This window comes from Cotesia typhae, unplaced genomic scaffold (genome assembly GCF_013202065.1).
Source record: "Cotesia typhae breed Kobodo isofemale line unplaced genomic scaffold, CoteBio_Ctyphae scaffold_152, whole genome shotgun sequence".
NCBI lineage: Eukaryota > Metazoa > Arthropoda > Insecta > Hymenoptera > Braconidae > Cotesia > Cotesia typhae.
In genome coordinates this window covers 2,501,151-2,526,091 of record NW_027423776.1, presented here as the reverse complement: position 1 = coordinate 2,526,091, position 24,941 = coordinate 2,501,151, and the positions used below count along the sequence as shown (strand labels likewise).

The window sequence follows — 24,941 nt, the reverse complement described above, 5'->3', positions numbered from 1 at the left end:
GGTACATTCTACTTATTAAGTTGTTATTTTTGTTATTATTGTGTAATCTTAAAAAAGGTTTTTATATATCTATGCTGTAGATTGGAATAAATTCATTGATACTATACTTGTTGTTTTTTTTTTTTTATAGTTAAATTAAAAACTCCTAAAAAATAAATTAATAATCACTATTTTTAAATTTTTTTCAATTAATTTCAGAATATATAAAACTCATAACCAACTGTATTTGAAGAAAGAAATTTCAAATTTTACTTATTTTTCGTTTCGTTATATCTATAATCGATTAAAAAATAGTTACTAAAAACGTTATTAATTTCCATATTTTGTGCAATATATTCTAAAAACATGCAGTTAATATTTATTCGTTAAATAGTACATTGTTAACTATAAGTTAGTAAATTATACTTTTCAATACATAAATATTGATCATTTCTGAAATTTATGATTTTTCTATGAGTAGCTATTAAGTTCGTCGCAAATTGAATAAAAATATTTAAAAATTTTCTATTGAAAATTGTGGAATATAAATAAAACTTAGAAGTAGTAGTTAGTACGATGAAAACTTAATTGTAATTTTTATCGCTGTTTATGATTATTTTAGGCCATCACTTACGATTTTCTTCTTCTATTCGTGAATATTTATTTTCACCTATCGTGAATTAAAATTGACGTTTTGCAAAAGCTTCAATAACTTTTGGAACATGAACATCGAAACCACAAACTGTTAACACATCATTAACATATTTACTTTCCATGTATGTTGATGTAGTGCCGACAACCCAATTTACCAATCTGTAAATAAAAATAATTTTTTTTTTTTTTTTTTTTTTTTTCAACATTCTAATATACGTTTTAATTTTATATAATAATCACTACGATATATTGCAAACAATAAAATTTTATGAAATTTTATAAAATTTTATAATGCAAACAATAATAAAATATTAATTACCTTGTGTTAGGTAAATTCATTTTCTTCTTGTAAAGATCCATAGCCCGAGATGTAAAATCATATTTTTCACGCATCTTATCGACAACATTGATAAAAACATCATATTTTCTTCGATGATGTGCTGCCCAGAGAATTGGTTTACCAAGATTTGGTGGAACATTGACTCGGACACGCATTTTTTCGTAGGCTTCCTGATATGTTGCATTTTTGTCAAGATGAACTGGTCGTGCATTTAAACCTTCAGTGGCAGTAAAAGCGGATACAGTAACTTTATCTTCAGATCTTAATAAGCCGAGTGCAATAATACAAGCAGCTTCAAGTACCCAGGGTTTGAAAGTATCAACTGACATTTGAGCAATTTGTTTCTTTTTCCAGCTTTCTGTGCTTACAGTTATTAAAACTCTTAGACCCGTTGGTTCAATGTTTGCAAATGAAATATTTAAAGCCGAATATAAAGCATCAATAATACGTTTATCTGGATTAGGTATTTGTCGATTTTTAAGTTTATTTTTTCTTCCTAACTTTCGTTTTGTAAATACTGGTATTTTATCTGGATCTTCGTAAGTTTTAACAGCCATAAGAATAACCGCAGGACGAATTTTCGATCTTAGTATTTGATCTTTGTTTGTGATGGCACTTAGTATTTTTTCAGTTAATTGAGATGTTGGTATAAGTAAACCAAGATTATGAATTCTTTGAAGATTTTCAACAAGAGTAGGCAAATCCATTGACTCGATTAAAGCTTCCCAAACTTCCGGCGAATTAATTAAACTAGCATTAACATGATCTAATTTATAATTACATGTTCTAATTAATCCTGCAGCTCGTATGGCGTCTTCACACTGTCGAAAGTTATCTACCTGTTCAATAAAATGTAAAATTTCTATTGCTTTTGTTTCATTACCGAACTCTAATTTTGCTTTATCTAAGCCAAACATAATGTATTTAAAAACAGCCTGCATGTCTGGACCAAGGCCTTTAGTAACTGGATGTGAGAGCTTTATAATATCTTTGTGTTTCCAACCATGCCTACTTTTATATTTTGTCACACATTCAGCCAAATTTTTAACATCATGAGATAAATACCATTTATTTACCATACTACGCCAACCATGCCCGTAACCATGTTTGGGAATCGATGATTGTTTACTTAGTTGAGATGCATATTCAATGAATAATATAAACTGTTCTGAATTTTTACATTTTTCTGAAATAAAATTATATGCTGCTTGTCGTAATTTCTCACTTTTTTCTTGTCGTGCACATACGGCTAGAGCAAATATTAAAGTTTCAGGCTTAGGTACTGATCCTGATTCCAATAACTAAAAGTGGATAATATTATCATACTTTTTAACTGTCCGCCTATAAACAAAATTTACTGTTTTTGTAATTGAAAAAATTACCTGTTTTATTTTAGTAATTGGAAATAATTCCGTATCTTTTTCTGCAGCCAATTCTATAATAGACGTTACTTTGGCCATTGTAAAGTGATTTTGATTGGTCCATGTTCCTGAATAATAAACTGGATACTCTTTACCAATATAAAGATATCTTACAAATCGGGTCTTAGGGCTGTCATCATCCACTGAAACTCCAACTTCTACTGCCATTTCTGCGTTTCTGGAGCAGCTGGATTTATTACATACATGTATGTATAATTCTTATTTTAGTTATGCATAATGTTGTTGAAATTTAATTAGCAAACAAAACAATAAGAAATTTATCACGTACTAAGTGTAATAATATATAATTTTCTCCCAATCATTTTTGGCATTTTTTTTTTACAATGCACAGTACACATAACTTAGTTAAACTGTGTATGTTTAGTTTAGTTTAGTTGATTTTTTAATTATGCCAAAGCCGAGGCTAAGTAGCAATGAGAGAATATACATAAAATTTTACAATTATTGTGCAATTTCAAGTATGCAATTGTACATGACAAAAGAAGAATAAGAAATTAAAAAAAAATAAATTTAGGTATTTATATCAGATAAAATTATAAATATGAGAATAAAATTTGTAATTATATACAAATAAGGTGTTAATTTTTTACCTGATTAGAGTTTACTGATTTAAATTCAAACTCAATCATACAATACACTGACGTGCAAAATTTGTGACAACCTTAATCGAAAACACTTGCTAAAAATACATTCTATAGAGAAATATATAAGTAGATATATGTTTGTATGTGTAAGTATACTTATTCGAAACCGTTAGAAACTTGATCACGGTATCAACATTGAACCCGAATCTACCCGAACAATTTACTTGGGTCTTGTGATAAGACCCGAGAAAATCCGAAGATAATTCTCTTGTTCATTCAATGGTATATTAAAATATTTTTATAATGATAATGATAAGTGACTGGTTACCATCATGTGTATAACACTGAAGTTGACATATTTTAAAAATTTTTTTGAAATTTTATAGCAATTAAATTATTAAAAAAAAAATTTTTAAACTTCACAACTGACCGCTAACTTCAGTATTATTCATATGTGTAAAATTCAAGTATCTTTTTTTTTTTTTTTAAATAAAATTGTAAAAAATTTTAAGAAGCATCATATGGATGTTATGTCTCTCTCCATCTTCATGACAACTGTTTAACTGTAATAACATAACGTTAGAAATATTAATCGTGAAAATTTAATTTTTTGCTATTTTGTAATTTACTAACGCGGCTCTCATAAAATTCATCAATTAGCGCTAAATTTAAATCATATTCTTGTTTTATATCAAAAATATTAAATTACATATTTATTACTCGAAAATTCTATATAAGTGGATATGTAATAATAAAAAACTTTAGGTCTTGAGATATAATATGCAATAAGAGTCAGGTGAAAAGACTATCAATAAATTTTAACACAGTTATTCGTTATACGACGTTTCATCGGTTTTATTCCGACATCCACAGATATCTAATTTGATAGACAAATAATATAATTATTTAAATCATTTAAAACAAAAAAATTATTCATGAATAAATTAATTTAAAATTATAATTAGTAAATATAAATAAATTAATACAAAAATTAGAATTAACAATAAATTTTAACACAATTATTCGTTATACGACATTTCGTCGGTTTTATTCCGACATCTTCAAGTATCTAATTTGACAGACAAATAATACAATGATTATAATTTTTATATTAATTTATTTATAATTAACTTTTTTGTTTTAAATAATTAGCAAAATTAATAATTATTCCGAATTATTAAAATTTACACAAGTTCGATTTCTTTTTTTATTTACAATTTTTTTTAGTTGATGCACCACCTTTGAATAAAATTTAAACTAAACTTAAAGGCAATGTTTCAATTGATTCGACGGTTACGTGTTGCAAGTTTCGTCGGTGAGTTGCATCAGCCCATCAGCCCATAGATAAGAACCAGCAAGTGGAAACAGAAAAACGTTTCATCAGTGCGTGTGTCATCGATTCGACTGATTCAGTCACGAAAAGCAAGTACAAACGTCTAGTTTAATTAACGGTGCTAAGACAATTCAGGTAAATCAAAAATACTTTTTCTTTCTTTTTCTTTTTTTTTTTTTAATACTATTAATAAATTTGAAGTTTTTTTAGAACTATTTTTTTTTCGTTGCTTCTATTGCACCATAATACTCAACTTTCGTAATTGTTTAGTGGATAGCATTTAAAAAAATCGGAAGTCTGGAAAATTCGATGGTTAATTTTGAATTCAACCACGTGGAATTCTATTTCGTTGGTTTGAAACGTCAAATTCATGCTTGGTTTTAAATTAAATTGTTGAATTTTTACAATATTTACTATTGGTTTTATTTTTTTAGTCAAAAATTATGTCAATTGGGTATTATATAATATGTCTGGCCCTGAGCCATGTCCTACTGCCTCATATTTTGCCACGCGCCCTCACACTTTTTATTTTAAAAATTTTCTGTTACAATATCTTGACTAGGTCAACAAAATTATTTAGAAAAAAAAAAAAAAGGAGCCTAATTAATTAAATAAAATGCAAACATTATTTTTTAGCAAAAGTATTTTTAGACTATTTTATTTGAAGGTTAGCATTATTGGTTCAAGGTTAAGACAGTCAAATTCGACTTTGATCAAGAAATAAATTTAGATTGTTCTTTAGCTAATAAATTCATTTATAGATTTTATTAATTAAATTAATTGAATATCAAATTAAAAAAAAAAAAATTTACGAATGATTGATTGAAAGAAAAAAATGACTTCGCGCAGACGTACGAGTTTAATAAATATATTCCAAAGTTAGATAATCATACGTCATACAGATGCTGTAACAATGAACAATTCAAAGTGTGATTGTCGTATCACAATGAAACGCTAATTTGATAGATTATTCATAATACAATCAATATTACAAAATTTCTTAATTAGAATGAATAATTTGTGAATTTTATATGAGAAGCTAAATAATATTTTATTATTACAGATAGCAACGCAAAATGGGAGTTCCTGCTGGTGATTTTGAAAAAGGAAAGAAGGTAAATTATTTATTATTATTATTATTATTATTATTATTATTTGTTTAATTTTTAAGTAAATAACTGTATATTGATTTGTTCTAGCTTTTCGTTCAAAGATGTGCTCAATGTCATACCATTGAAGCTGGTGGCAAACACAAAGTAGGTCCTAACTTGCATGGAATATGGGGTAGAAAGACAGGTCAAGCACCTGGATTCACTTACACCGAAGCCAACAAAGCTAAAGGTACATTTTTTAGACTAAAAAAAAAAAGGTCTTTAATATTACTCTGTTATTAACCCTTGTATTTTGAACATTTTAATAGGTATTACATGGAACCAAGATACACTCTTTGAGTACTTGGAGAACCCGAAAAAGTACATTCCAGGTACAAAGATGGTGTTCGCTGGATTGAAGAAACCCCAAGAACGGGCTGACCTTATTGCTTACATTGAGAAAGCCAGCAAGTAAAATCTAAATTGTAAACTTCAATGCCTGAACAAATTTCACCAATGAAGACGCAAATTGATCAAATAGTTAAATTATCGTCTTTAAAATTTGCGTATTCTCTATCCAGTCAATTGGTTAACATTTTCTCCTGTTAATTCTCTTTCTATGCGAATCATCCATCCCTGAATATCTTAAAACTGTTCGATAATCTTCGTGAAGAATAGTTTTAGGGATGTGCTATGGGAAATTAGTAAATTAATGTTATTAAAAATAAGTAGATAATTGAACAGTATAAAAATATATCAATTTGTGCATATTGAGAAAACAAAAATCTCAATTGTTAACGAATTGAAATTTATTTAAATCTTTGTGGTCAAAATAAATCATTGTCATTATTTATTTATTTTAATTGTGTACAGTTAATTCATGTAATTCATCAACATTTTCGTCAATAGATTCAAAATATAAATTCAAAAACAACTTCGTATCTTGTTTTTTATTTTTGAATTTATTTATTCCAACTCAGAAATTTGTGGTAAAAATAAACAAATCCCAACGAAATTTGAGACTTTTTAATTAGACACTTTTTAATAATGATGTGATGATGACAAATATTTTTTTCAACTTGGTCAATAAGAAAAAAGAAAATAGAAGCATATCTGATCATACTTTGCAGTTGCTGCCTTGGTTTATCCCGATTGATAAATAAACATCAGTAAACAAAATATATTTTTTTTTTTATATAGTTTGAATTTTACCTTTATGTTAAGCAGTCTTAATTTTTTTAATTTTTAATTGTTTATTTTATTCATTTTCATTATATTTTATGTTATCTTGTAATTTATTTGTCAGATATTAAATTCAAAACCCGGTAAAATACCAAATTTATGAAAATAGTCAACCTGTTCAACTCTTTTTTGATGATTTTATTATAATTTTCACACGTGCGAAATATAATGGAAGAGACAGGTAAGTACACAATTCTGTATCTCAGTAATATCGACAAAGAAAGATTATCTATGTGATTAAAAGAATAAGATCAATTTTGTCTTCGGAGTGATTAAATGAGAAGATAATCTTTTAAAGATGAATTTAGTATCATTAAGCTTTTTAAAAGTTTCATATAATTTTCAGTATTAGTTAATTTATTATGACAAGTTTTGCGAGTAGTTTTAAGTAAATTCGTATCAATGATTGTGTATTCGAAGAACTCACAACTTGGTAGAAAATTTTTAAATGTTTTTAGTTTTGACTTCGAATATATTCGAAAGTCCTGCTATAGCAGGAAGTTAAAAAATAAGAAAGGTTTATTAAAAAAAAATAAATTGGTTATTAATCTTATCATATATAGCAATTTATTATTTTAATTTATTTCAAAGTGTGTTGTGATGTTTTGTAGATACTTTTATTTATTTAGTATTTTTAACTTCAGCAAACAAAATGAGGTAATCAGATTAAGATATTTATCTAAAACTTCTAAATGAAGATTAAATTAACCAATATCGGAAAATTTTTATAACTTTTTAATTAAAAAAAATTATTTGAAAAAAATTAAAAGAAAAAATTTGACATGTAGAAAATTAAAAAATTTTAAGGGCAATTTTTTAAAAATATTTTTATATATAACTTTTATTAGTTCAAAAAATAAGAAATTGTCAAATGTCTGCTAATTTTCATATTATAACTTCTAACTTACTTGAATACATAAATATTATTATGAAATTCAATTTTTAATTAGGATGTATAATCTAAAATTTACTTTTGATAATTTAAACATTTTTAACTTCACGCTACGAAAATTGAAAATACTCAAAAAAATAGGAAAGTTATTGGCATGTGCGCGAGCGCGCGCGCATGTGTGTGTGTGTGTGTAAGCCTTTTATAAGTTTTTAATGACTTGACTGATCGGAACATGGTTGACGGCAATGGGAAGCGTTCTACTCAACTTAGATTTTTTGAAAATTTGAATCGATTCGGCCCGATAGATTTAGAGAATCGGTTCTTCCGTTAGTGAGATATCGTAATCAACAGATTTGGAAAAAAAAATGTTTTTTTCGACTCTAATAACTTCGGGATTTCTTAACTAATCGATTTTTCACTTTGTACAATGTCTTTAGAGCTCAAAAAACTGCGTCGGATGTCGTATCAAAAATTAGGATCTATCAAGGTGTTCAAAAGTTATAGCTTTTCAAAAATTGATGTTATGCTTTTATCAGTAATTTTAGATTTTTGAATTCTAAAGATAAAAAATCTTAAAAAACTTACAAATCAATATTGTAATATTTTTGAATGCCTTTAGTAGCTTAGAACAACATAATTTAGCGGGAAGTTACAGGGATGGCCTGCAGGATTAACTGCCATCAAGATTTTTTCAACAGATGTTTGTGATTGTATTTTCCAGAGATTGGAGTGTAATTTTGTCAGATTATTGAATAAATAAATGTTAGTTATTCAATAGCCCAATTATGTTATTATCACAATTATTAATTGTTGATTTTTTAAAAAATTTATATAATATTCCCAAAACTAATAAATTTGTTGTCACTAGTATTTATATATCAACACGGAACCAAGCATCTGTTCAAAATATTCTTGATGAAGCCAGAAAGATTTCAAAACATTGATAGAAAAAACCAGTATGGTGATTGTGATGAAAGCAAGTCGAGGTAATGGAAGTAAAAGTACAGATTCAATTAATTTATCTGTGTATTAAATCAATTCAAAAAATAAACTAAATATTTCCATTTCTTCATTAAGAATTTTAATTCAACTGGTATCAAGCAAAAATTAAATAATAATAATGATAATAATAATAATAATAATAATAATAATAATAATAATAATAATAATAATAATAATAATAATAATAATAATGTAGGGAAAAATACATTTTTTATTCAAAATTGACTATACAATTTATTTACAAAAGAGTTGTACAAACACAATTTTCATAATAAAATTACATTTTATCATCTGTCTTTGATATAATATTTGCAAATAATGCTTTAGCTTTATCATCTTTTCCTTGTGCCTCTACCCAAAGTTTTTTATCACGTGAATATAACGGGACATTAAGTTTATTATAAATAATACGTCCAGTTTTCGACGCTTTAAGTTCTTGTCCCGCGTTGCTTAGTTCATCCATGATAATGAATCGTTGATTTTGTTTTGAGTACTCCCAAAATTTATCAAGACTCCGTGATCCATGAATGCCTAATGCCAATTGACTCCAATGATTCTTCATTGATTTAGTCAATTTTTCCCTACTTTTTTCACCGATAAATTTACTATCCATAAAAACATCAAGAATCCGACTTCCTTTAGGGTCACTAAATAAATCGGCAAGTTCATCTCCATTCATTTCAAACAATGAATTAACAATTTTAATCGGTTTATTGAATTGCAGTATAGTTTGAATTATTAAACTTCCATGAAGATTGAGAGAAATATTTTTATATCTGTCGTTATTTTTAGCAGCAGTCGACTGATCATAAGTAATAAGCCGACTAATCAATGGTACGATTTGTTTTTGTCGTTCTGCTGGTTCATCACATCCCAATGATTTACTAATTGCATTAACAAAAGGTCCTTGTTTAGATTGTAATCGTAGACATGCATTAGCCAAGCTTGATAATACCCCCATGAATCCTTTATTTATTATTTCCAAAACGAATTCGGATATTTCATCAAAAATTTTTTCAAACTCTTCTTTTGTAACACAATAATTCAATAATTTTTGTACACAATAATTGGTATTTTTTTCTAATGATAATTTCTTCAAGTTACCTTGGAAATATTTTTTATACAGCGTCTTGAATCTTTTTGGAGTAGCGACCATTAAGCACGTTTCTAATAAACGTAATGAGTATTCTTTATCAAATATATCTGATAATGAATCATCAGTATTAGCGGTGAAACAATCACTAGTTATTTTTTCAATAATTTTGGAGTTTAATTTAGAATCGACGTCTTGTATACTGCACAATAATGCCTGTAAAAGTCCACTTGTTAAATTGTCTTTACCAAATTCACGAAATTGTGACCAGTTGATTAGTCTACTCCCAGAAATTTTCAGTAAATCTATATAATCTTGATTAACTATTCTTCGTGGTTGATAGATACCCTTGTTATTATTTTTATCATCAATTTTATTGAATAAACCTCCAAGGCATTCAATAGCAGTTCTCAATACATGATTAGCATAATCCAAATAAACAAATTCTTCAAAGTTATTAATTGTAAATTTGCATAATTTCAACGCTATTTGATTATACTCATCAACTTGATCAGAAGCAATATCAACAGCTTCTTCTTTTTTTACTTTTAATTCTTCGGAATCATCTTCATTTCTGTTACCGCGATCAGCACATACACGAATTATTTTTTCTAAAACATGACTGGCAAACCTGTCACAACAAAGTAAGCGTAAGGATGGAGTAAATGCATTTGAAAACCGTTTGATTACCTCAAAACTAGCATAATCCATCAATGAATCTATAACTCGAGAGCCAGTTTGATTTTTTGAGTATTCTATTTCTTGACCTACCATTTGATCATAAACATTATTTACAAATGTTAATTTATCATCCATTGTTTGAAAATCTGTCCGCAAAACTTCTAATATTCTAATTAAATATTGGTAAGTATCCTGTTCAAGATCATTATTAAAAGTTCTAGCGCTTCTTCGTATAAGTTTTTTTGCCATTTGATTTGCTGAACGTTTCTTTTTACGTTTAAATCCTTGTTTATCACAATCTGCATTGTTTATTTCAGCCATTTTTTTTAAATAATTTCACTATTATTCAAAATATAACCAAACTTTTTCACTTGTTTTACCACACACGTGTTAAATTGGATTTTTACACAAGCAGATGTGACTTGTTCTTATTGTTGTATAGCCCTAAATTGGCTATAGTGTTATGTCCTCCTCCTGGTGGACAACGATGGAAATTTTTATTTAAATTTAAAGTTATCGACGTGGTCTTTAATTCGCCCGGGAATATTGAAATACTCAACTTTATCAACGGGAATTTGTATGATGAGGAAAATGGAATTAAATGAATATAAATTAAATAAACAATTGAACGAAATTGGTTTAACTGAATTGAAATATATATTCACTAAGACTACAAAAATTGAAAAGCGAGGTGATAAGTCTGAGCTCGAATATTATTCTGATATATTTCTCAAAATGTCTAAGTCCGACTCATTCCACTAGTCCTGGCATCAATATAGTAGTTGAACCTGTTGTCCAAAAACATAATGATACTTAATTCTTTTTTTCGATCGAGAGTATTTTTTTTTTTTTTTTTAATTTAATTTTCCTTGTCATGAATAAAGATTTGTATTTAACTTGTATAATTAGTCAATATTACGTCAATAGATTTAAAAAACAAATTAAAAAACTAATGAAATCAAGCTAATTCGTCGCCATTAATAAATATTTAGTACAAATTTAAATGTGAATTAATACGGAATTACCCATTTAATTATAAAATTTTTAGTGAGAAGTGATAAAAAATGTTTTTTTAATACTGGGCTGATAAAAAGAAGGAAAATAAGAGAGGATGTGGTCGCAACTTACGGATGTTGTCTTGGTTTACCCCAATTAGCGAATAGAAGCCAGTAAACAGATTAATTTTTTTACCAGTTTTAATGTGACTTTCAGGTAAAGCAGTTCTAGTGTTTTTTCTTCTTTTTTAAATAACTACTTTACATATTTTTGTTATAATGAGGAGTATTTACGGACATTTAAATAATGAAGAATCAAATGAAAGTGAATTTAAACGTAATCCAGTACGATGTAGTCTTAGACTCCGTTTAACTCGGGTGTTCAGTTCAGGCAGTTTAAAAAGTCCAAAAAGCCCTGGATATTCTAGTTTGTCGGATTCTCCCAACTCACCTGAAATCAGCTCAGCAATAAAGACTCGGTACTCATGGCAGATTAATAATTCGAAAAATATATTATCAAATTCACCAAGATCATCCACTTCCTCAACTTCTTGTAATGATTCCATCAACAGTTTAACATTTATGGAAAATATTAAGCCACCTAAAAATAATGATGAAAATAAGTGAGTATCGAATTACAATAAAATATTTTGATATTATTTAAAATCGAAAAATAGCTGATAATAATTTTTAATTTTTGTTTTATTTTAAAAATTTAATTATTTTTTATGAAGGACTATAAAATTATTTTTAAAAATTTAGAATAGCCTAGTTAAAATTTTCCCTAGGGTAATTATTAAAATTAAAGTTGATGCTCATAATTCAGAACAACATAAAAAAAATATGATAAAACGTTTGATGTTATCAAAACTTGAGCCTTTGTATCTGTCGTAATATCTTCCTTGAGTCCTAAGAATTAGGTCGTTTTGCGTGCGCACGTGGCCTTTAAGTTCAGGTCACCAATACTTTGATATCTAGTGAGTTTACAATAGCGACATACAATGGATTTTCCTCGTGAATTCACCCGAAAACTATCGGGTCGATGCAGCGTCGGCGCTACAAGAGCATTCCCCACTTTCTGGAGATACCAGCTTCCATTTATGTTTAGTGGGGTCCGGGTACACGTGCGATGGTAGTATGAGCCTCTCCTACGCTGCTCCACCTCCATCTCTCACCTCTACCATTGCTCGCTAGCAAGGTTTTGGTACCCGACTGCACCTCCGTTCGCCACAACACGCAGAGACTCTACAGTGTAATATTGTTTTATTCAACATTCAAGAAGACAACAAACAAATAACAAGGTAAGTTCATAATTTACTTCGTTAGTTAGATAATTACACTATTTTATAATTAATAAATCTAGTAGCGATTTCTTAATCTTGAATAAAACGCATCTCAGTAATTATTACATAATAATAGTGACACTAATGTAATGTTTACTAACAAACGTTATTTCATGTTCTCATATTAAGTTCTTAATTGTTAATAAACTTTAATAGAGTTACAATGAATTTAATTAGCACAATAAATTTCAATTAACAGTATGATAGTTTTATAACAGTCCTATTAAAAAAATATATGTATGTTAAAAAAAAAAAAAAATTTTAATGAGCATCAAATTGATTTATTATGACACTGAAGTTAGCATACGTCTAAAAATTTTTTATTTTTTTTTTTTTTTTATTAATTAAATGAAAACTAAAAAGATATTTTTAAAAAATTGCACTTGTAGTCTTTCAAGTTTTTTACATGTGAAATTTTTTTTTAATTGTTTAATTGAAATTTTTTCAATTAAAAATTTCTAAAAATTTTTAAATGTCAGCTAACTTCATTTTCATGATTTATTCACTGTTAAGGTTTCACTATCATCGATTCTTATTGGTGTCTATATTAGATATTTTTTTTTTTTTTTTTTTTTTTTTGACGTACATGTCGATTCTATTAGATTATAAAAACGAAAGTATGACACTTGAGTCAATAAGAACATACGGAACATGAATGAAAGTCCAAAATTCAATAAGTCTTTTATATACACATATATAAAATGTGTTTCAACATCAATCGTTTAAATACGTAACGCATTGAGCTAGCTAGTATTTACTAGATATATCCAAGAGTGTAATGTGTTTGTGCATTCATACTGGTATTTATTAATGTAACAATGTGTTGGTATACATAATTTTGATGGTGTGTATCCTGCATCATCGCATCATCAGTTGAAAAAGTAGGTCTAGGGAATCAGCTGACTGAAGAAGGCGCTTGCGCGACATACAGACAGGGACACCTTTCAACTTTTATGACTTGATCATACATCCCACGCAATACTACCCCTTATTAAAATCATAAACCACCCTTCTGTTATTAATAGCTGTTATTCTTGACTTTGACATTCCGCGTATCAGAAGTGTATATGCATAGTCTTTTAGTTATATTCATTCATAGTCAGCAGTTTTGTTTCATATCAATTCTGTCGATGTATTACATTTTTTAATTTTTTATTAAATAAAAAGAACATTGAATTCGACGAAATTGATATGTAGTTCTTATAATTTTATTACATGAGTTTCAATAATGTTAATAAAGCAAAATTGCAAGATCTATCTTTAGCAATGACGAGTATTTATAGTTAAAAATAAAAAAAAAAACTATCGGCATGAAATAACTTTTAACATAAAAAGCTTTATTTACGTAAAACTTTTTTTTTTAGTTATTTATTAAACTAGATGTTTTGCCCGATTAATCGTTGCGTTAAAAGAAAAAAAATATAAATATATACTTGATGTATATAGAATATAACTATCAATCGTCAGCTGGTGATTGTATAGCTACTATCGTGCATACAAAATGATAAGAAAATTCAGGCCTAGATTTTCAATTATCTTTATTAATTGAAACAAATACAGTATGGTATAATCAAATATTTAAGTACCCATGATAACAATACTTAAGTACATTAATTTTCGTTGTAATAAATTCTGGAGTAAGCTTCTAATATTTCATATTTGTTACAATATAAAAAAAGATAGTGGTGATGGTAATAAACAATATGTTATGTTACAATGACATAAATGATAAAATTTTAAATTCAATGGGTAGCAACAGGAGCCATGTCCTACTTTCGTGATATTCGAATACTGGAGTTCTGTGTATGTAATGTAAGAGTGAATAAGCTGCTCCTGGATAACTGCGACACTATGTAATCAAGCAGAAGGGTGAAGGTCTTTAAATCTAGAGCAAATTTTTATTACATAGAATTTATATATATTATGTATGTAATAATGTTTTTTTTTTCTTTTTTCAAAAATCAATAAAATATTGTTGATTTAATGATTAAAAGTGTAATACAAGATTTTTTAAATGATAAACCAAAAAAGTTAATAGTAGTAATGATGATAATCATAACACGAATTTTTTATTTTAGAATGAAATACTCACCGCAACAACAACAAAAAGAACGAAAATCAGAGAGTGAGGTTGCATCTATGATTGCGACGCCTTCGAGGACATCTCGAAGTAAAAATTCAGCACATGGAAGTTTATCTAATCGAATAATTAACAATACTGTATCAACTGGAATATTTGCTTGGATGAGAGTATTTCGAATGGCATCGTTACTGCATAAAATTGGCTGTTAAAAATGATCTTCTGTCCAAATATGTGGAACAGATAGATGTAATAATTTGTTAATCGTAAAAATACGCAAAAGGCGTATAACAAATGAGGTATCATGTGCTCGACGTTCTTAAATTTTCTTCTTTGGCTCACAAATTAAACTTATTGTGGTCATTGATTGTAGAACGTCTTTAGAAATTTATCTAGAGCTAATGCAATAATTACAAGCAATTTGTTTATTAATTCTATTTAAAAGTATAAATAATAGAATATAATTATTTAATATGTATAAATAATTGTAAATTTATCTCAATATTGAGGTAATCAAAAATTTATGATATCACTGACTACATAAATTTTTTTAGAATCGATTATTTTATAATTGGTTATTTATGTATTATTATTTATCCAGATAATTATTTTTTGTAAATTATATGTTTAATTAGTAAAATCCCAGTGATTTAAGAAAACACTATAATTACTGGTGATGTTAAATCGTTATAATTATTGAACAAATATATTTTATGACTACTATAGATATATAAATTATAAATAAAACCATTTTTGCTTTACCAAGTAATGTAATTCTTATATTTTATTTGTAATAATAAAAAATTTAATTAAATTCTACATTATTTCTTGCCGGAAGAATTAAATTATTACAAAATACTTTTATTATTTCAATCTATTTTGTTATGTTGTTATGTTGCCGAGCATAATAACTCTAAAAATGGAGTATGAGCGAATCATGATGCATTGTAACTCTCTAAACGATTACTCTATCCTATTCATTACGCTTTCGACACAAATACACACAAGACCTAGATGATCTAATGTTTTTTTTTCTAACTTGTAGTAACAACTTTTTTTTTCTCCATATATTCTTCCTTAGAACATTTAGATTTTTGATAGTAATAAGTATTATGCGAACATGTTAAGCACTGAAGTTTTAACTTTGGGCCGAATACTTTTACAAATAATGCTATTATGATTATAACAGAACTTCGTTTTCAGCAAAAGTAGACCGAGTTTTGTAATAATCATATTACATAACTGTTTGTGTTGTATTCTGTTGGATTTTAATTATATTAATATATTTAGATTTACCCTCAGAATAAGGAATATTATAAACGAAAAAATGCGTCTTTTAACTTCCTTTTTGATTGACTGAAAAAATTTATCGAGAAGTACTAATTACTTTACACACAGTAAAAAATTTAGTGACATTGAGTCAAAAAATTTTTAACATTAAGTTTTTTGACGCAATGACGCAAAAGATTTTACTGTGTAATTGGAATTTTTTGTTGAGAAATTTTCATTATCATGCACATTTAAATTTAATGAAATAATTGGTTGAGTCTAAATATTGGAATATGTTTGAAAATTTTTAGTTGAATATTTAATAAGGAGTACATAATTATCGTTTTTACTTTACAAAACATATTTCTCGGGACAGGTCAGACGAACATTCGTAGAACAAGCCGATTAGTTTTAATTTTTGACGAGATTCATGCATTGCGTAATACATTTTATTTATTTACGATTACGATCATTTTATCAAAAACATTCTGTAAAATAATAAAAATATGTACAGGTCATTCCATGTAAAATCAACCATGATTGAAATAGACCCTTTTCGAGTTAGAAGAATTTCAGTCAAACTTTTTTTTTTATTTTCTTTTAAATTATAAAACAAAGTTCTACCGAAGAATAGAAATTAAAAAAATTTTCTATAATAAAAAATTTTTTTTTAAATTTAAAAAGCAATTGACCTTGTCTGCCATTCTTGAAACTTTTGGCTTTTTTTCGAGCTCCAAACCACCAAAAATTTCACAAGTGCGGTTGATTTTTGGGTTCTTTGAACACGTCGTTCGACTTTTATTTCTCGGTGAGGTATGACAAAGTTTTCTAAGACTGAAAAGTGTTTTTGGAGTCGGGAATTGATGAGGTCAAAGAAATTCAAAGTTATCCCAAAAAAACAAGTTTTTCGAAATTTTCAAATTACTATAACTTTTAAATACGTCGTTCGATTTTGAGTTGCTTGATGGTATTCAATATAGTTTTTAAGCAAAAAACAGGAACTTTGTTTGGATACTTTCGGCCAAATTTTGAAATTTCAGCGGAAATGCCCAAACAAAGCTCCTGTTAAAAAATTCTCTGAAAATCAAATATATCACTTACGCTCAAAATATATCAGGAAATGCCCAAACACAACTCCTATTAAAAGTGAAACTTAAAATTCCAATTTTAAGAGGTTCATCACGGAAGTTACATTTTGGCACACCTTAACAAATATATTTAACGTTTATTAGGCATTTATAAGGCGTTCATTAAGGCTCTGATTCTTCAAGAATAATTTCAATTTTTATAATTACAACGTTTTACTGTAAAATTAAACAAGAAAATACTTTTGTAACCGCACAGGATCACTTCCTAGTTTAATCTTCTCCGGATGAAATATTGTTTCTATATATTTCAGATATCTGAGTTCATTGCAATCAATTCAATAGTATATCTTTTTCTTCCTCAAAAATTTTTCCATTGATGCTGTTCATCTATGAATCGGCTTAAATGATGTCTGATGATTTATGATCTCTCAATGGAAGTCTCGCATTATACGAAGCTTTAGAGTTGGCTAATATGTCATAATAAAGAAATAACATTCCCAATATCTTACTGCAGCTTCCGTAAGACACCATATTTAGTCTTAAAGTATCTGAATTGTCTTTTAATGTTGCATAAATATCAGCATTGTCTACGATTAACAAGAATATAAAGCTCGTATATTTATCAGCTACAATTTTGAGCTACAAATCAGCTACAAACATATCGAAAATTTCCGTACTATTTTGGTTGTAGTATATTAGTAAATAGAAGAGAAATCATCATCATCACGAGCATTTATTAGTTTTCGATTTCTTAAGTTTTCTAAAATTGCGCCGCCAATCTCTATGTTATACAAATTGCATAAAATCGTACATCGATAATGTTTTATTTGTGTGACTTTTGATTTTCACCTTAGTATTAGACACTCACGCATGTGGTGTTGGAAAAGGATATTACAAAACTATGAATTATAAAGAATTATTGATTAAAAATAAAACTTTTGAAAATACATGTAGTAGTACTTAGCCTTGAATCGTTCCTTTGATTCTCATTATCTTTGATCAAAATAAATCAACTTGCAATTAACTTGAAACAAAATATAATTTACTTCGATATAACTTGTACAAATATTATATTCCGGTAATCCAACTACTTTTTTTTTATGTGGTAATAATGTTGATTAGATTTTTCTGCCCTCCGGCCGGAAAGTGGCAACTTTCTGGCCGTTGCGCTAAACGAAGTTGCCACATTCCGGCTACGTCGAGCAGAAAAATAGTATACACACCTTGGTCAGTAAAAAGTAAAGCCTCAGACCACATGTTTGTCAACCTCGGCTTCGCCTCGGCCAACAATTACATGTGATCTGAGACTTTTCTTATTTTACTGGCCTAGGTATGTAATATACTATTTATCGCAATATAATATTGGAGCATGTAAATGAGTGCTACACAAAATAAAGTATTAAAATTAATGAACTTGGGATTATTAAATTTCCCATTACATGAGGATTTGAGTGATATTATTACTTCTCCTTCAATCATTAAAGCTAAATTTAGTAAAGAGTGAAAAATAGCTTGCCAATTGATGTTTGAATTCTAATGAATTTCACATTCCTGCATTGTGAGTATTATTAAAAGTATACAGACGATTAAGTAAAAAAAAATATAAGGAATTAAATGATAGAGGTTTCGAATCAAAGTAGTCATATGTAATTAATATAATGAAAATAAATTTAGCAGATATTTAATAATTTTTAGAATTTTTTTTAATAAATAAATTATGGCAAAAAAAAATTAGGAAAAAAAATTGACATTTAGAAATTAAAAAAAATTAAAAATCCAATTTTTTAAAAATCATTTTTTGGAATTAATTTTTTTGTAAAATAAAATTTAAAAATTCTCTCGTGATTGCTAACTTTAATGTCATATAAATATAGTATAAAGTACATTTTTTCATTAAATTAAATTTTTTTAAACATTACGTATGAAACAAATAGATGAAATAAATTTTTTATTAAAAAACTAAGTCGTAAAAAACAAAAAAAATTATTAGATATAAATTCTATAGAAACACGTTAACTTTTCAATTATTTTAAATATATTACTCTAAACATAATAACTAATGACAAGGTAATTTAAATATCAAGAAAACAAAAAATTGTATGCATGAAACATAAATGTAATTTTCATCTAAATTTAAAGACTATTTGAAAATATTTTGGTTTAGATAATAATACTATGTGCTTGAAAGTTTTACAATACACAAAGAATATCTTTACGTCAACTTCCTAAATAGTTACAGGAACAAAGTCAGTGCTGAGTAGTTTTTTTTTTCCTTATTAAATTATATACCATTTAATCATAAATATTTAAAAAATTAAATAATTTTTTTATTTAATTGATAGAGCAAACTAAGAGCAATTTATCAAACAAAAAAAACTTCTTACAAGCTCGGAACAATGGCAGATTCTAATAACAGAGCATTTAAGAAAAAAATAATTGACATGTCGACGTTCTAATTAGCAAATTGTCTAACTCTGTTTTAGAAAATTCTTAATTTATGCGAAAAAAATTAGGTTAATAAATTTTTTTTTCTTTATAAAACGATCAATTCAATATTTATTGCAGGAATAATAATAATAATAATAATAATAATAATAATAATAATAATAATAATAATAAGGAGGGATGAAACAGTCTTTTATATCCTTACTTGCCAAAGTTCCAGCTTGCTCATCAAAAGCTGAGTTCTTGGCAGTTAGGATGCAGAAGGCTGTTTTACTTGGTTCTCTCCGTCTCTTAAGGGAAATGACTTTGGCCTGCTGTGATCACTAACCGCCTTGTTGTACGAAGTGGTCCAGCAGTAACGGATGGAGCTCAGGCTGGGCCCTCGGAGAATCGGATTCGGGGATAACCCCCCTGAGCATTTAATAACAAAATAATAATAATAATAATAATAATAATAATAATAATAACAAAATCCACGTTAACCTTTTTCTGATTAAATAGTCAGAGTCCTGAGTTTGGATTGTAGTCAGCAGTGACACATCTAAATAAACTTTGCGGTAGATAAAACGGAAAATTGCTTTACCTTCAACATATTTTCATTTTTCGGTATTACCCTGACAGCCAGCGTTTCCTCAAAAAGTAGGTTGACTTCCAGCAGTTACGGTTAACTTAACATCATGTTGGTAGTAATTCTTCACTGAATAACAGTCGTAAACAAATAGACGATAATTTACGATGACATTCAAGTTAGCTGTCACTTGATAATTTTTTTATTTTATTTAATAAAAAAATTAGTTCCAAAAATTTATTTTTAAAAAATTACATTTTTAATTTTTTAAAATTTCTACAAGTCTATTTCTTAAATAATTTTTTTTGCTATAATTTATTTGTCAAAGAAAATTAAAAAAATTGTGAATTGACAGCTAAATTTAATGAGAATTAATTTAGCAGATATTTATTAATTTTCCGAATTTTTTAACAAATAAATTATGGCAAAATTAAATGAGAAAAAAAAATTGACATTTAGAAATTTTAAAAAATTATCAATGCAATTTTTTAAAAATAGTTTTTCAGAAAAGATTTGTTTGTTAAATAAAATTAAAAAATCATCAAGTGGCTGCTAACTTTAATGTCATCTAAATTTAATGACATAAATTTACGGCCGCAAGTTGAATTTTAATAACAAATCAATTACAATAAAAAAATGCTTCTAAAAATTTTCACTTATAATTTTTATTAATTTTCACATGTGAAACTTTTTAATTAATTTTTTTAATAATTGCATTATTGTAAAATTTTTAAATAATTTTTAATGTCTGCCAATTTCAATGTCATAAATTTTCTTTTAATTTTATTACAACTTGATTTAAATATGTACTTACACAGCAAGTCTTGACGTCAAATTGCAGAGTAACTTATAGGCAACTTAATTGAAACCGCTGCTTGTTTTTCCAACTGATTTTTTCGTTGAATTGGCTTCAAATTGCGGACGTAGATTGACAGCAAGTTTCAGTTAAGGCGGCTATCAGGGTTACTTTAACGAAAAATCTATTTTATCTTCAGACCTTGTATAGGAGATTGCTTGGCGCGTTTATCGTGAAGATGGCTAACCAACGTGTACCCCGATAGGAACGGGTTCATTTCATATCAGTACTCTCATGCAAGAGAGCAAGACGTAAACTGCGAGTCTCCTGACAGTTTGTTCAGTAATTTGTCGTAATCTTTCATTTATTCGATAATGATTATAATTTAACCAACAATATTTCCGCGTAAATTCTCCATTGATATAAAAAATGTATAAAATACATTACTTTGAGTGATAATAATACCAATAAATAACATTGGTAATAAATATATAAATAAATAGATAAGTTTAGTTTGCATCCCCGCGTTTTCAACAATCACGCATTGTTTGTTATTAATAAAATTTATTGAAACGCAAATGCAATGCGAAGGCCGTTAATTCGTCACTTATCGGAAGGAGGTGGTAATGGAGATAGATCACAAAGGCAATCAACTAAATCAGGTGAGGATATACGTGGTTCATACGGATGGGATTGCAGAGATTATCGCCATCATTTATCAACTCTCGATCTTCTCAAAGTGCCAAATCATTCGAAAGGTCAGCTGTCTCCCGAGTCAAGGAATACAAGTATAATTTACAGGTAAAAAATTCAGAACTCAACTCTCTATACTAGTGGATCACCATCCGCTTGTTGCATTCTTTCCACACATATATCTATACTACATTATATTGTCATTCTACCCTGCTCTCGTATTATTAACTCGTCAAGTTCTCATGCTGCACTTTTCAATGACTTTGCTGCATCATTGTACAACGATAAGACTATGTTATTAGATAATAATTAATGCTGTGACAATAGTCATGCATTGAAAATTTATTTTTTTATTTTTTCATTAAAAACTCTATGTGAAATTTATAACACAATAACTAAGTAAAAAAAATTGATTAAATATCTGATAGATGAAAAACAAAAATATTAACGCAGCAACTAAATTACAAGCATATTATATGATTTTCATATTATTATCTGTTTAGAAAATAATAATAAAGGAAGTATTAAAGAAAAGAAGAATAAGCATGACGTGTTTGACGACTCTTTAGAACACCCACAACCTGGAAATCCAGGTGCTCCGGGAATCATCCGGGGATTTGCGCTCGCGCACTTATGACCCCTTCCGTTATGCCTCTCTTGTTGTTCAACAAGTTATTTTCAAACAGCCATAAAATATCAGAGAAACAAGTATTAAAATATAAATAGAGGTAGGTTTGTGGTGAGATATTTGCCAAATTGAATTGACACTCTGCTCGGGATATATGTTAGTAGAGGAGAATGAGACATAGGGGATATCGACAATAACTTATATATGGAACATGTATACGCATACATGTTATGTGGAATTATGTTACGATAAGCTTGAGGTCAAGAGGTTAATTATTGAAGTATAAAAGAAAACAAAGGCGCTTTTCCGATCGGAAGGAACACCTCAAATTATTTATTTTGATTATGTGATAAAAAAAAAAATATGATACTGAAATTGAGAGACATCTGATCATTTTTAGAATTTTTTTTAACAAACAAATTATAGCAAGAAAATTTTATTGAAAAATTTCATTTTTAGAAGCTCTGAAAAATTATAAATAATATTTTTATAAATAATTTTCTATGTCTAGTTTATTTTTCAAGCAAAATTATAAGATTGTCAAGTGTCTGCTAACCTCAGCTTCATAAAAATATACACATCATAATTAACTCAGTTGCATAGTTTCATAAAGATTATAGTTTTTATTTGTAAATCAAACTCATAGAAGCTAATATCTTTGTGAATTGGAAGTTTTTATTTTTTTGTGATAGCCTTTCTTTTTAAAAAATTTGAAATTTTTCTAAATAAAAATGAGAAATGAAATCGTGAGTCATTCAATTAATAAAGCTATGAAATCAAATAAATTATTTAAGCTAGCAATATAGTATTGATTATATAGAGTTGATTCATCAGAAGCTTTTACTTTGAAGTAATTCTTTTGATTATCCTGAAATTTTACAAAATGATTTTTAATAATTAAAGAGAAAGCATTCTTTTATTTTGTTATTAAGTTTTCGTGAACATATTTTTAGTAGCAATAAATTCAAAAAATTTATTTTCTCCATGAATTATTTCCATTTTTAACTAATGACCTAAATACAGTGAATCAATAATAACTCAATTATACAAGTGGTACTATAAAAAATTTTATTACTGGGGTTTATAGAGGAAAAAATTTATTACAGTTCAATGCATTCGTTTAAAATTCACAACAGGGAAAGAAAGGTCAGGAAAGCTTTTGTGTTTAGCACATTTTTATGTACGTTAACTTAGCGGAAGAGATAAAGTTACTGATATTCTTGCCTAAACTTTTTTTTTTGCTATTGTATAAAATATATAATATTATACACTAAACAGCTTTACTTGAATTAATTTTCTATAAATTTTCAAAAAATTCAAATGTCTACATCTGTATAATTAATCGTATTCAAAGATAAAAAATGGAACTTGGAATCATAATTTTTTTGTTTAGTAAATCGATTAAAAAAAATAATGATCATTAATTGAAAATATAATAGTTATAAATAAAACTCTTATTAGTTGCATCGAATTCATTCAAATGATTTCATTTATTTAAGCATTCAGTCGAAAATTTAATTGTATAATTCAATTCATTTATGAAAATTTGTAACATTTATGGTTATTATAATTGATTTTCTTTGAACAATAGCAATATATATAGTGAAAAAATTTCCTTATATGAATTATACTTGGCTTGTGCGTCAATACTAGTTCATTTTATGGACTGAAGTTGATTCTCTGAAAAGTTATTTCTCCTAAGTTATAGCGGTAATAACATCGCAAACTTAGTTGTGTTTTTTAATCAATTTGTAAGATCATAAAAAACAGAAGAGAAAGGATTCTTTTAATATAAAGTTAACACAAAACTTGTAATTAAATTAGCAACATGCAATGAAATAATAAAAAAAACAAGGGTCAGATTGATATCGAAAAGGTTGTTGTTAAAGGACGACATTGTATGTCAATAATAGATAAAAGGGAGAGAGGATATCCTCATTTTAGAGATTTAAGCATGGGTGATTGGACGTAGAGAGCCGGAGATTATCATTGGGTAACAAATTAGTTCTGTTAGGTGGTGACACATAAAAATTATGCAACTGATTATAAAGCTGACATAAGATATATTACTGATACAAGGAATAGTAATGAAAATGCAAACATAATAGAATAAATAGGTAAAGATGAACACGAGATTGATCGTTCCATTTTTTGTATTTGGTACTACACAATAGGATTATTGATTTTTTATCATAAATTATTGTGTCGTAGTGCTATTGAGTAAGAACCTTGTTATGAGAGAATATTATTTTTTCATGAGCTTGAATATGTATGCACGGTTTTCAAATTTTCGATGAGAAAATTCAAAATTTTTGATAATTCAGCAAGTTACAGATACCAGCAAATTTAAAAACGATTGAGTATTCATTAAATACCAAAATGTGATAAGATCTTAGAAGAGTATCTTGCATAATTGATTTCTGAGATGATATTATGTCGTGATTGATCGCTATCATGCGCGTGTGTGTGAGTGTGTGATATGATTTCAAGTTCGATAAATACATCTCAAATCAAAAATATTTATACTTCGACTGAAAATTTTTTTAATTAGGTACGGAGATACTTGTATTATTGATCTTTTGATTATATTATATTATTGATCGTAGTCAATTAGCATGTGGATATGTACTATTCTTAAGCGTCGAATGTCGCCAAGCAAATCAAAATCGAAAGACGCGTTCAAATGTTATCGTTAATTAAAAA

General features: G+C 27.4%; 4 protein-coding genes across 6 annotated transcripts in view; 2 read left to right on the top strand and 2 right to left on the bottom strand.

The window, feature by feature from the left end:
• Positions 1-259: 259 nt before the first annotated feature.
• LOC141536524 (RNA-binding protein RO60) lies at positions 260-4,221 on the bottom strand. 3 transcript variants are annotated; one of them, XM_074257108.1, is made up of 5 exons: positions 4,188-4,221; positions 3,006-3,107; positions 2,356-2,581; positions 953-2,274; positions 260-792 (listed from the first exon to the last, which is right to left on the bottom strand). In XM_074257108.1, exons 3-5 carry the CDS (start codon positions 2,560-2,562, stop codon positions 660-662), a joined length of 1,662 nt encoding a protein of 553 aa, XP_074113209.1. In that variant the 5' UTR covers positions 2,563-2,581; positions 3,006-3,107; positions 4,188-4,221; the 3' UTR covers positions 260-659. The 3 variants fall into 3 exon arrangements, with proteins under 3 accessions (XP_074113209.1, XP_074113208.1, XP_074113211.1); XM_074257107.1 differs by lacking the exon at positions 4,188-4,221 and having other exon boundaries at positions 3,006-3,270; XM_074257110.1 differs by lacking the exons at positions 3,006-3,107; positions 4,188-4,221 and having other exon boundaries at positions 2,356-2,597.
• Positions 4,222-4,343: 122 nt separating this feature from the next.
• Positions 4,344-6,357, top strand: Cytc (mitochondrial cytochrome C). The gene is made up of 4 exons (XM_074257111.1): positions 4,344-4,467; positions 5,396-5,447; positions 5,532-5,673; positions 5,753-6,357. The coding sequence occupies exons 2-4, from the start codon at positions 5,409-5,411 to the stop codon at positions 5,896-5,898; spliced, it is 327 nt and encodes a 108-aa protein (XP_074113212.1). The 5' UTR covers positions 4,344-4,467; positions 5,396-5,408; the 3' UTR covers positions 5,899-6,357.
• A 2,395-nt stretch (positions 6,358-8,752) lies between these two features.
• On the bottom strand, positions 8,753-10,773 carry LOC141536219 (nucleolar protein 9). Its single transcript, XM_074256589.1, has one exon. The coding sequence runs from the start codon at positions 10,652-10,654 to the stop codon at positions 8,837-8,839; it is 1,818 nt and encodes a 605-aa protein (XP_074112690.1). The 5' UTR covers positions 10,655-10,773; the 3' UTR covers positions 8,753-8,836.
• A 10,493-nt stretch (positions 10,774-21,266) lies between these two features.
• LOC141536218 (rap1 GTPase-activating protein 1) overlaps positions 21,267-24,941 on the top strand; it is an 83,850-nt gene continuing 80,175 nt past the window's right edge. Inside the window, exon 1 of the mRNA XM_074256584.1 lies at positions 21,267-21,718. Within this exon, the coding sequence (XP_074112685.1) occupies positions 21,501-21,718 (218 nt within the window). The 5' untranslated portion in view covers positions 21,267-21,500. The remainder of the gene's footprint in view (positions 21,719-24,941) is intronic.

Bases quoted from the DNA above. Each gene is read 5' to 3' on its own strand.
- LOC141536524 (XM_074257108.1), bottom strand. From the start codon at position 2,562: ATGGCAGTAGAAGTTGGAGTTTCAGTGGATGATGACAGCCCTAAGACC. The intron at 2,275-2,355 runs GTAATTTTTTCA...ATCCACTTTTAG, and splicing joins CAATTACTAAAATAAAACAG to TTATTGGAATCAGGATCAGT. The intron at 793-952 runs GTAATTAATATT...TTTTATTTACAG, and splicing joins ATGAATTTACCTAACACAAG to ATTGGTAAATTGGGTTGTCG.
- Cytc (XM_074257111.1), top strand. From the start codon at position 5,409: ATGGGAGTTCCTGCTGGTGATTTTGAAAAAGGAAAGAAG. The intron at 5,448-5,531 runs GTAAATTATTTA...GATTTGTTCTAG, and splicing joins ATTTTGAAAAAGGAAAGAAG to CTTTTCGTTCAAAGATGTGC. The intron at 5,674-5,752 runs GTACATTTTTTA...ACATTTTAATAG, and splicing joins CGAAGCCAACAAAGCTAAAG to GTATTACATGGAACCAAGAT.
- LOC141536219 (XM_074256589.1), bottom strand. From the start codon at position 10,654: ATGGCTGAAATAAACAATGCAGATTGTGATAAACAAGGATTTAAACGT.